This window comes from Carassius carassius, chromosome 41 (genome assembly GCF_963082965.1).
Source record: "Carassius carassius chromosome 41, fCarCar2.1, whole genome shotgun sequence".
Classification (NCBI taxonomy): Eukaryota; Metazoa; Chordata; class Actinopteri; order Cypriniformes; family Cyprinidae; genus Carassius; species Carassius carassius.
The window spans coordinates 4716395-4729191 of NC_081795.1; the positions used below are offsets into that span (position 1 = coordinate 4716395).

Below are 12797 nucleotides of genomic sequence, written 5' to 3' on the forward strand. Positions count from 1 at the left end.
ATGTAATATATTTTTGTTCAATAATATTTTTTGATTATTATTTATGATTTATAGGGAATTTTATGATACTATGCAATATTTATACAATTTTAATGAGCTATTTTCTTCCTTAGAATTAATATATATATTTTTATATATATTTTAGGTTTTGCATTTAGATATATATCTAGACATTCTAAAAGATTTCTTTTTGTCAAGGTTTAAATATTTTTAGTTAGATAAGTATCAGGTTTTATGATTACAGTCAAACATTAAAATCTTGTTAAAAAGGGAAAGCATTTTTGTCTCTCAGTATTTGATGATTAAAAAATCTTACAAAATAAGGAATGAAAAGTGATCATTCAAAACACTACACAAACATTTTGTAATTAATTAATATTTTATTCAATGTACTAAATGTACTAAATGTTAATGTTGCAGTCTTACCAGTTGTGAGTGTGTGTGTGTGTGTGTGTGTGTGTGAGAGAGAGAGAGAGAGAGAAAGAGAGAGAGAGAGAGAGAGAGAGAGAGAGAGAGAGAGAGAGAGAGAGAGAGAGAGAGAAAGAGAGAGAAAGAGAGAAAGAGAGAGAGAGAGCCCCTTTTGTATTTTTTCCATTTATTGACTGGTGTCTATTTCGCACTCCTGGTATTCTGGAGAGTCACCCCTTGATTGCTGCACACTTTTTTCCTGACCAGTGGCTGATTTGTAGTTTGTACCACCAAAAGATTGACTGAGTTTTCAAATTTTTTCATATTTCCCATTCATTTCCTATTCCTTTTTGACTGCAAAGAAGGTAAGTGTGACTATTTTTTTTTTGACTCTTTAAATTATGCCCATGATTTTTTTGTGTTCATATCGCTAATGTAACAAAAGTCACCAAGAGTCATCTTATTCCGATGAAGCTACGATTTTTTACATTTCAAAAATTTTCAAAAAAATAATTTCAGTCAAAAATGACTGAAGAGGGCCAGAGGGTTAAACGTGTTATGAAACCATATTTCAAAGTAGTGTATTAAAGTAAGATACCAAGTAGTCTGCACCACTAATCTCACCACAAATTTGTCTTCTCAACACTCTTCTGCAGGCGGATGTCCACCACTCACTGATGATGTCTGATAGCTGCAGATACACCAAGTTTGCTAATGACACCACATTTAGGCCCTTATCACAACAAATCAGCCTTTACTGATGAAATACCAGACTTTACTGTCTAGTATAAAATCAACAGGACCAAGAAGACAGTGCAAGATCGAGACTCGACTTGTTCAAGTGAAACAACAGCTCAAAAAATGGGTATGTATATTATTCATATCACATTTTTTATATATAACTCTCAGAGTTTAGTAAATACAAAATTGTGTAAGACACAATCAATGCACACATAGAGAGCAATGTAAAAATGATATGAAGTCAGGGCAAAACATGTTTTTCACTTAACATGTAAAATATAAATAAACAAATTTCAGCTTAATTTTTTTAGTTTTAAACTTGCCTTTAACAGGCAAGATTTTTAGATAGCATTTTCATTTTTCAATATCTAGTTTTTCAAACTCAGCAGTTTCTGTGCATTATTGTTTTTTTTATCACAGTTCATTCAGAAACATATCTTTCACAATTAGTAATATTTTCTCATTAAAAATAAGTGCTGAAATTTAATCTGTAAAGTCTATCTGGTATCTATTGATTGCCACAGCAATGGCCATATAGAGTGAGGTCAGTCCCAGACGTTTCATACGCAACAGTATAAAAAAACGGTCATATGGTCATAAAAAATAATAATAAAAATTTTCAGTTTATTACTCTCCTCCATTCATTTGATGCTATACAATATCATGATTATTCAGTATAACTTGAGAACAAAACTGAACACAATTTAATTTTAGGTAAACAAAATGGCATTTTGGTGTGTGGTACTGCATGCAAAAATTATTTTCCACACAAGAAACACCACAATGATAAGAGGAAGCCTCCAAAACAGACCTTAAATCAGCCCTCGTTGTGTTTCTCTCTCATTCTTCTTTGTGTAGAAAACACCAGTTCTGAAGCTGAAAACATGACCGGAGGCACAGCACATAACACCACTATGCAGCAAGAGGGATTTACAAGCTTTGAGATATTTTCATTATGCATTTTCATTGCCACCTGTGTAGTGGGTCTCATTGGAAATGGGCTTGTAATATTTCTGACTGGCTGCAGAATGAAGACAACCGTCAACTCCATTTGGTTTCTCAACTTGGCGACTGCAGACTTCACCTTCATGTTGTTTTCAGTCATAAATGTTCTGGGCAAGAGTCGATTAAATATAATAAACGTTTTATTTTTATTTATATTAAATCTAAATCTGTATGCTAGTATTTTCTTTCTTGTAGTTATCAGTCTGGACCGATGCCTGTGCACATGGATGGTTGTCTGGGCTCTAAATAAACGAACTACACTTAAAGCCAAGATCATCTGCATAATTGTGTGGGTTTCATCCATCGGCTGCAGCTTTCCATCCTTTAAAGTTTTTAGGTTTACTTTTACATTTCTGTCAACATATGACTTTACAGTGGGCTTCCTCATCCCCTTTCTGATCATTGCATCTTCATACACAGCTATTGGAGTACGACTCAAACGCCTCAAAAGGGGAAAGCATCTCAGGACGTACCGGGTCATTATAACTGTAACTCTGGCTTTTTTCATAAGTTGGTTTCCATACCATGTTTTCATTTTTTATGCAGTAACTGCAGTAGGAAATAACTGGTATGATAACAAAGTATTGTTGACAGCAGTGCTTTTCTGTACCTACCTGGTTTATCTTAACAGCTGTCTGAACCCCATTCTCTATGTGTTCATGTGTGATGAGTATAAGAAGAAGCTTAAACAGTCTCTGCTGCTGGTGCTGGAGACGGCTTTTGCTGAAGATCATCTGGACTTTAAGGCAGATACAAAAGAACGATCAGGACATGAAAACCCAACTGAATTGTTAGATATGTAGAAAACTGTTCTCTAAATTATAAACCTGGATCTAATCCAGTTTACAGCCTACTCCTTATATAGTAACTTGTAAAAAACAGCAACTGCAAAAGTCATGTGTGGAGCATGACTGTGTATAAAGTGTGTTGTAAAACCAAACAGAGAACATCTCTTCAAGTACAGGCTAATGAACATTATATATGTTTGTGAAACTTTTCATGAATCTAAATACTCATTTTATTCTGCTGATTTCTGTTGGAACTGTTTTTTGAATAAAACCACAATGTATCAATAAAATTTACCTGCATTTGACTGCAATTTCCTGAAGGATATTTATGCTCTCGCAGTAAATTCTTATTGAATGGTGTTCCTTAAAAACCAAATAAATAACAATTACATGTAATAAGATAAAAAAAAAATAAAATAAATAAAAAACATATGTATATGATTTCTGGTACAAATACAGCATTATTATATACAAAACAAAGAACAGCTCTTGATCTCTAAGATGTGTGTGACAGTAAAAGAGCACACACAATCCTTTTTCTAATATGGAATTGGAATGGAATGGTTAAAGGGTGTTACGTGACAGGAGGGTTTCCGTGGATAGAATATGAGAAGTAAGTCTAAGAATGTGGTTGAAAGTACCATCATTAGCCCAGAGAGATAACATTCTGAGAGATGAGACTAAAAGACAGGAAGGATGCCCTCCCTTCACTGTCACACTCTTCAGCAACTTTGACTGACTGTACAACTGCTGGCCTTTTCTTGCCAGAAAATAAACCTCAGAGACAATTTGTATATTTGTCTATTATTCAGAATTATTTGTTTATTTGCCACAAGTTACTACTTGTTTCAGAATATTCAGAGAACATTCAGAAGTAATGTTCCCATAGTGTTTGCAAAATTATAAAATGTGATCTTTTCTTATATAAAGTCAACATTTTAAATCATTTATGAAAAAAATAACATCCTGAAGTAGCATTTTAATAGAAACAATAGCAAAATTAGCAAAAAGTCAGCTGAGCAAAGGAAGTGACCAAGCACCCATGCAAAAAAGACGCAGAAAACGGGAATAATCCCACAAATTTCCCCTGCAACAATATTCAAGCTATATTTCTTTGCATTTTGAGGAGTTGTAGTTACATTTGAAACAAGTCACCCTCCGTGGGCTGGACTTGAACCCGTGGTCTCTCATCTGAGCCGTGCTGTCATCTGTTGTATTAAGCGTGCAAAATGCACCTTTATTTAGTTATGTATGACATGTACTTATATTGATTGATATTTATTATTTTGTGTAGGCCTATATTATTTTTAAAAAGCATATTACGTTTATGTTTAAATAAAACAAATACAAATGTTTCTTCAAAAGACATTTTGCGTGTGTGGGATGATTTGATCGATATGATTTAGCTGATTTAATTTATCTGATCAAAATACACTTCAAATGTAAAAAATATTATTAAAATAAAATATTAAAATACAAATACTGAAATGAGTACACACACATACAGTTTATATACTGTGTGTGTGTGTGTGTGTATATATATATATATATATATATATATATATATATATATATAGTGGTGTGAAAAGGTGTGATTTCTTATTTTTTGTCACACTTTATTGTTTCAGATCAAACTAATTTAAATATTAATCAAAGATAACACACGTAAACACAACATACAGTTTTTAAATGAAGATTTTTATTATTAATGGAAAACTAAATTAAAACAAAAACTACATAGCCCTGTGTGAAGAAGTGTTTGCCCCCCTGTTAAATCTGTGGTTTATCAGACCTGAGTTCAGTTTCTCTAGACACACCCAGGCCTGATTACTGCTACACCTGTTCACAATCAAGAAATATTTTAAATAGGCCTGACAACTTGAAGTAGACCAAAAGATCCTCAAAAGCTAATGCCGAGATCCAAAGAAATTCAGCAGAAAAAAAAGAATGCCTTTTGTTTTGAGAACAATAATATTAAGTCATATCAACTGCCAAAACACAGTACAAAGGCTTTATTTTGGATGGACCTGACTTTTGTCATAAATTCTTTTTAATGCACTGACAGAGGTCTGAGCTAGTCATATGAATGTGTGATCTCAAATCTTATAGGTAGTAGTAGTAGTGCTGGAAATGAACTCTTGCGCTTTACCATGGTGCATCCGTGTCAATATGATCTCACTCAATCAACAAACGATTTCATCTGGGGCCTGTTTCAGAAAGGAGGTTAAGTGAAAACTCTGAGTATGTTTACCCTGAAATGAGGGAAACTCTAGGCTTTCTGTTTCAGAATGGGAGGTTTGTCAAACCTGAGAAAGCAGGTAAAGAGAGCTAACTTATACCCAGATCTATGAACATAACCTGTGGTGCATTTAACTAGCATCTAATTATTATTTACACTTAGCCTGTTGCAAAGAACTGCTACTTTTACATGGTAAATAGAATATATCATGATTTTCACTGTACATTTTTTTCTGTAAATAGCATCTAGAGCTACTTGCACTTAGCCTACTGTAAATAGGATCTATTGCTAAGAAAGTATGTTAATTCCACTTAGTGTAAATAGCCACTGCCGTATTTGTCTGACTCTATTGGCAGATCATTTGCAAAATAAGAAAAATGCACTTAAAATATTATTATTAATATTATTATTTATATATATTTTTTGCCCATGAGATACCATAAAAATTATTAGCTATTAGTTGATTAATCTAATGTTCTGCCAGTTTTCACCTGTGATATTACAACACTGATAAGAATTATATTTGTTTCGAGTCTGAAGTATGCGGACATCTTTTTGGCGGGAGCTGTTGCCATGGTGAATCTTAATATCAGCGCTCCATTGATACTGGCTTTTTATAGTAGTGGTGCACGTGCTTAACTCATAGTCAGTCAATTTAGAGTTGATTAAACCAACTCATTTCAGCTGTTCTGTAACCGAAAACTCAGAGTTTCTCATCTCAGGGTAAGTCAACTCAGAGTTCAAGTTTAAACCCAGAGTTGGTTGAACCTCCTTAGTGAAACGGGCCCTAGCTCACAAAATACCACAACTCCCAGACAGATCCAGTTTATATTCTGTGACAACAGGGGTAAAATTAGCCAAAGAGCATAACATTTTTTTATATATATATATATATATATATATATATATATATATATATATATATATATATATATATATATATAGAGAGAGAGAGAGAGAGAGAGAGAGAAACAGAGGTATTGTGAAGCAGCAGATCTGATCAGGATGTGCCGAGGGGAATGGTGAAGGAGAGGTAATCTCCCACCTCACCCCACTGTGCTCTGAAGTGCTGGAATATGGTGATCCACGTGGTCAGCACAGCCACCCACACTATGAGCCCCATAGCTGACTTCTTTATGTCTGTGGAGGCAAGAAGAAACAGTACACATTACATTCTAGATGTCATGCACCGTAACTATGATAACATTTCACTGACAGCACTCTTTTAACCCTGTGAAGTCTACTGAATCATATTAGATATGCAAAATACTAAAGTTATTAGCATGATAAAAACTTGAAAGCTTCTACACAGTCTACTAGAAGCCTACTGTTGTTTGATTAATAGTTTATACTTCTTTAGCAAGTAAAAGGCCTTTTAGTATCATTCTACAAATGTCCATTGTCAGGTTAACATGATTACCCATGCATTATTGCTTAATAAAATCAATAAAAACGTACAGATTTGATCGTAAAAATAAACAATATCATCTTACAAAGACATATTATTGGAAGACATAGAATTAAATTTATATTCATTTAATGTGCATAGTCTGCAATACTATTACAAAAATCACATTTACGAGCTATGAGAATTTCATCTTACTTTTTTTGCCATATAAATATCAGCAACTGCACCAAACTGCATTTGTATTCCTAGTCAAGAGTGAGCTTCATATTCTCACTTGATTATACTATATATGATCCATAAAAGCCTGATGTATCAAATCAGCATGATAAAAGATTAAATGATTTTACAATTATTCAAAAAATATATATTTTTCTGACTTTTATTTCATTTGTTTGGCTTTACAGGGTTAACTAACTAGGGAGAATAAATACAATATGAAAAAAAAAAACTACAATTAATCCATGTAATACATTGCAAACCACCCAAAGATGCCAAGTATTAATCTTAGTTTACATATTGGTTTTAATGATTCATAATTTCTTTTTTATGACTTAATAAACGTGACAACTTAAATATAGCACTGTATTTAATACAGTCGACTGATAAACACATGGAAGTCAAAGTGTTTCTAGCCCATAAAAGTATCATGAGCCTTGCATATAAACGCACTTTAGTTCACACAAATGCGGCTCGTGAAGTCCAGTGAGGGAACAGCTTCATCAGCCTGTTTGGAGCTGCTATGTAAATATCTTCCGGACATTTGTGAATATTAAATAGCAATGAAGACTATTATCTTAATACTGGAATATACTGACTCTAAATTAGAATTATGTCTGTGTAGGCAGATTCTTGCAGAAGAGTTGCGAGGGAGAATATCACCCACAGAAATGTGTTAGAACACACGTCTTGTAAAACAGTGAGTCATTACGTGTATTCGCCACATACTCACATGATTTGATCTGCTGCTGTTCTGTGTATGCAGGTTTTAAAAAGGCCTCTTTAAAAAACCACAGTACATTTACCAGCCACAGAAAGGGGAGGAATGCAAAGCCACCTGAGGAACAAATCAGCACAATGAAAACAACAATACATGCAGGAAAATGCATCGCATCTTGTCATTATATCCCATTGTCACAACATACCTAAATAGTATCTCCTGCAGAGGCTAAGCTTCTCTTCATTGGGCATCCGTTCGAGGTTCATTGTGAAGTTTCCTAGAAAGAAAACCCTTGATAAATCCATCCACTGGTATCCAACTGAACTGATCAATATGCTGCAACATTGCTGCCATCTGCCTACACAGAACAGTACTGCCATAATACAAGGACATTGGAATTACTGTAATCATGCATTAAAACCGCCATCACAGCTTTGTCATACAATCAAATCATCTAGGCAGATATACAATTATACCAATGCTTGGAAAACGGTGTAAATGATTGGAGCAATAATATGAAAACCCTTCTAATCAACCCCTCAGTCAATACAACATTACTGGACTGCGAGCAAACAATAACTGGTCGCATACGGCGGACCGTCTGCTTTAAAACCTTACACAGACTGTTTGTTTTAGTAAAGGACGGTGGATACCTTGTAAGCCGAGCTCAGGCGAGAAAACTGAGGCTTCAACACAACAAAGGCGAGGGGGAAACAACTTTTATGGTTCCGCTTCCTGATGAAAACTAAGGTATGACGTCACTGCAACGGCGGTGCATGATGGGTAATGGAGTTTTCAGGGACAGGCGTTAAGGGCCCAGGATCTTGTGCAGCGCCCCTGAGAACGTGACATGGGTTCGTCATGGTTCCCCTAGGTTTAACCCTTTGGTCTAATAACGTAATGGGTGAATATCACAAAAAAACATTTTACTCCAAAATCTAAATAAACATATAAAAGCTTTAAAGATTTGTTTACATTGCAGTTCACCACAAACTATCTTTGCACGTTTCTTTTTTTCTTTTTTATTATTGCCTTTATTTTCACAGTATTTATTTACAATTTTTAAATCAGTATAAATTAAAGTCAACACAAATACTGTTATAATATAAATAAATGATAATAATACAATTATTTTAATAATATTACTTATTCCATATTTAAATAGTATTTAAAAGTTAAATGGTATATTATTTACTTTTGCCTTAAAATAATGCCAGTGTGTGTGAAAAAAAAGTGCTAGATGATCATGAAAATACTCAAAATCCATGAATAATAATTATTTGGCTAATCGTTAAAAGATTACACGTAGGCTACATTAAGGGAAAAAAGATTCTGATACAATACAGAGATGCAAGCATGAAGGCTCACATTTTTTATTTTGTCTGTAGAAATGGTTTAAATCACTGTAATGTCAAACCAAATGAATTAATCAATTCTAATAACTTTCTTTATGCAACACTAAAATAACCTCTAGAACCATAGTCTTTCCAATTTTATTTTTTTCATTAAAATAATAATTATTTAATGAATAATATTAATAATTATAAATATGTATTAAATTAAATTAAACGTTTTTATGAATGATACTTACATCTTATACTATATATATATATATATATATATATATATATATATATATATATATATATATATATATATATATATATATATATATATATACACGCACACACACATTTATTTATTTATTTATTTAATTAATTATTTATTTATTTATTTATAACACAACTATTATAAGGCAAAACCAACAAAAACAGCAACAAATGTATTTCAATCTCCGTTTTGACAGCTCTATCCAGAAGTTGTGGAAGCACGATTCATTCCCAGCCTACACGTCCCACAGTGCACCGGGCGTCCCCCCTCCCTCCTCCCCAGCAGCGCTTTCCCTCTTCTCCTCTTCTCGCAGCCTGAGTTTCTGTCTATCGGTGTTGTTGTTGATGCGATGATGGCGGCAGCGGGATGCGGATCAGCAACCGCGGCTGCCGTTGTGGGCGCGGCGAGGGGACGCTTCCCCGGTCGGCCTTGGTCGTCGCGGAGCCGTTTGCGTTCGGAGAAGCGATGGCAGCTCGGCCGCTCTGGGACGGATCTTGACGAGATCTCCTCCAACGGAGGCCCGAGGCCCACCTGCCTGGTGCTCGCGCTGAACGAGGACCAGTCTCACTTGTGCCTTCTCGGGCTTGAGGCGAGCTACAAGAGCCTGGTAGAGGCTGGATACAGCTCGAGTGGGAGCGAAGAGGTGAGTGCATGAGCCGATCTGTCGTTTTTCACAGCAGTGTTCAAATGCACCAGTGTGCGCTTGTTTTATGAGACCGTGTTTCATAGGAAGGAGTGAGAATACAAGTAACGTTAGCGCGAGCGCAGTGTCTGCCGTATAGCGTTACATTTAAAACACGGAGGGGGAGGGGGACAATTACTGTAGCATTGTAGTTTATAGCAAAATGAGGGTCAGAGATCATGCAGTTTGAGTTTTTGTTTAATTCATATAGTTATAAGTTGCTGCATGCGTTATCTGATTCTTTTTGGACATGCATATTATTTTTATTTCTATGCATGCACCAGTTGCAACACCCAGTTTGCTGGACTTGATTTTTGTGTCAGACGTGATAAGAGCATTCAGTGCTGGATCACCTGCAGTGAAGAACAATGATATTAGTTTGATGCTTAGAGAAAATAGGCTTGAGACAGTCAATATGCATATGTAAACAGTGACTTTATCAATGCAAAGCTGGCACTAACTTTTACTGTGTTACTTAGGTTTTATCTTAATATGTGAGCCTAAATCCAGTGGATTTATTTCTTATGTAATATGCTAATATCTTCTTTTTAATAAAATAAAATAAAAGCTAACATTTTTTATTATATCTGTCTCTCTACATATTTATATTTTTGTAGGTGTAATATTTTAGTCAGTCTATTTAGCTTATTAATCATAATAAACTGCTATGAGGTTCTATAAATATTCATGATGACATCATCATCGTGTTCAGATGTGAACTTTCTCACGTGAATTTTGATAGCTTTGTCAGTAGGCAACGATCTTAAACAGTCAGCCCTGTTAACTGTGGTTTTGTGCTGTAAACGATTCATAATTGAAAACTGGATAATTGAAGCAAGCAATATTTCCTTTTTTTGGTAGCATCATGACCTTGAGCACAAAGCAAATAAAGAACGAAAATGTTGTCAAACCTGTTACATTTGTGAAGTCCTAGCTATATTATATCAACATATAGGCCTATTAAATGTTGGGATTACAATGTTAAAATTTTCAAAATGTTAAAGGGATCATGAACAGAGAAATCAAAATTCCCTCAACATTTTGACGTATAAGAGGTCATTGTACTATAAAAATCTGAAACTAAAGACGATGCTGTATTGACTTTATTTGTATCGACAATAATGCTGCACCATGCAAGTGGGAGTAACGGTTTTTATGACACACTACTATTGCTTTGTCTGTTAAACAGATCGTTTGATATGTTCTGAGTATTCTTGCATTTACACCTAAATTGCAGCAGCGTTCTACTATGAAGGATGTAGGCTGTCAAACATACACAACTGTCAGCCAATCACAGCAGTGGACGTTTACTTCCGACTCCGAGTCTACAGTCTGCCACGCCAATTCAAACAGAGCTTTATGATGAAGGGAGTCAAAACAGGACAGAAAATAGCCTATTACTGTATGAATCTTGTGATTGTAGAAAATGTGGTAACTGTTTTAGTCTATTGATTAAATTAGACTGACATATTTAAAGGAGGTTAATGTCTGTGCTGGTCAGTTTTATGCACTGCATTGCCTGCACAGCAAATTTGTGATTTCCACACCAGCTAAATTCATGGGAATGTGTGGTTTATAGTTTTTGCTTTGCTTTTTGATATTCCATTAGCTTTATGAGTGTTCTGTTTTAAAACAATTAATAAAACTCTATTCAGAAAGCTCGAACAATGAAAAAAAGTCATGTGATTTCATTGGTCAAAAGGCATGGGGACCCTGTATTTCTTTTCTATCATGCTGTTGCACTTGTTTCTCCTACGCGTCATGTATCATTGTGCTATGTGGAAATGTGCTATGGTTACTTTGTGCGGTCTTTGAGCAGAAACATGCAACTGAAAAAGAAAAAAAAAGAAATTAATGGTTAAGGTCAAAGTTTTGTAGTCTTTGAAGGTTTGAAGACATGCTCTGATGCTTGCCTCATATAAAAATAGATACAGGGCCATCATCTGTGTATTAGCGTCTGTGAAGTTTAGTGTTCAGTTAGTTAAGCTGTTTCAGTTCAGTTCTTTCTTTGTCTTTGAGCATGAACAGTGTTCTGTGGAGTGTGGAACAAGAATAAGGGAGTAATGTCTTCTACAATTCTGTGTTTTACCACGTGTAAGGCCTAATTTACTTCCAAAGTCCTTGTCAGCACAGAAATGGCATTACTTTCTTGAAGTGTTCTGTTATAAACAGTTTGAATTTCAGACAAGACGTTCACATAACCTTTGCCCCTTTATGCAGAAAAATGTCAAAACTTTTATGAATAGCAGCCCCTTTATAAATGTGCAGTGGTTTCTTGAAACATGTTACCTTGTTTTTTTTTTTAAGGTTTTTCATTTTTAAAAAAAAATATGCAAAAATATTAATTTGACTGTCTGATTTTTTTAAACTGTCATTTTCCTTATGTACACAGCTTAGGCCTATTTACAGTTTAAAAGAGTGGAGTCTGTGAAATTGTTTTAAAGTTTTTGCGAGAAGTCTCTTGCTCACCAAAGCTGCGCTTCTGTCACTTTCGGTCAATTAAGTGGGTCCCTGGTGAATATAAATATAAAAAAGTATTAAAAAGAAGATCTTATTGACCTCAAACTTTTGACCTGTGGTGTATGTATATGTAATATGTACTGTTACATTATATATTATGATGTGAACTGTAATACTTTATCAAACGTGTTATGTGTTAAATTCAAATGTATTAAAGCTTGCTTCTGTTTTTCACTTTCAGGGAGCTGAATTCAAAGGCTTTGAAGTTGAAGATGAAAATAGCAGTGCCCCGGTTCGTGCTGGACGAAATGCATGTAAACGTAAGTATTGCTTCAGATGCAAATTATCCTGAGAATCTCCAAAATTAATTTGTTTCATTGTGTTTGTACAGCTTTTGTATCTAAAAATCCCATCCCATACACAAAAAAAAGTAATTTTTCATCTACTATACAACCAGTGTTAATTTTGACAGGGATTTTTGATTTAGTCTTAGTCTTTATTTTGACGAAAATACTTAA

The 12797-nt window shown here is 34.5% G+C and overlaps 3 protein-coding genes across 3 annotated transcripts in view; 2 read left to right on the forward strand and 1 right to left on the reverse strand.

The window, feature by feature from the left end:
• The first annotated feature begins 620 nt into the window (after positions 1–620).
• Positions 621–2958, forward strand: LOC132123174 (C3a anaphylatoxin chemotactic receptor-like). Its single transcript, XM_059533735.1, has 2 exons — positions 621–1273; positions 2008–2958. The coding sequence occupies exons 1-2, from the start codon at positions 1270–1272 to the stop codon at positions 2955–2957; spliced, it is 954 nt and encodes a 317-aa protein (XP_059389718.1). The 5' UTR covers positions 621–1269; the 3' UTR covers position 2958.
• A 3172-nt stretch (positions 2959–6130) lies between these two features.
• Positions 6131–8318, reverse strand: LOC132123175 (gamma-secretase subunit PEN-2). The gene is made up of 4 exons (XM_059533736.1): positions 8180–8318; positions 7732–7803; positions 7539–7643; positions 6131–6321 (listed from the first exon to the last, which is right to left on the reverse strand). The coding sequence occupies exons 2-4, from the start codon at positions 7790–7792 to the stop codon at positions 6182–6184; spliced, it is 306 nt and encodes a 101-aa protein (XP_059389719.1). The 5' UTR covers positions 7793–7803; positions 8180–8318; the 3' UTR covers positions 6131–6181.
• Positions 8319–9370: 1052 nt separating this feature from the next.
• LOC132123476 (histone-lysine N-methyltransferase 2B-like) overlaps positions 9371–12797 on the forward strand; it is a 41257-nt gene continuing 37830 nt past the window's right edge. The window contains exons 1-2 of the mRNA XM_059534104.1: positions 9371–9780; positions 12521–12599. Of these exons, the coding sequence (XP_059390087.1) occupies positions 9487–9780; positions 12521–12599 (373 nt within the window). The 5' untranslated portion in view covers positions 9371–9486. The remainder of the gene's footprint in view (positions 9781–12520; positions 12600–12797) is intronic.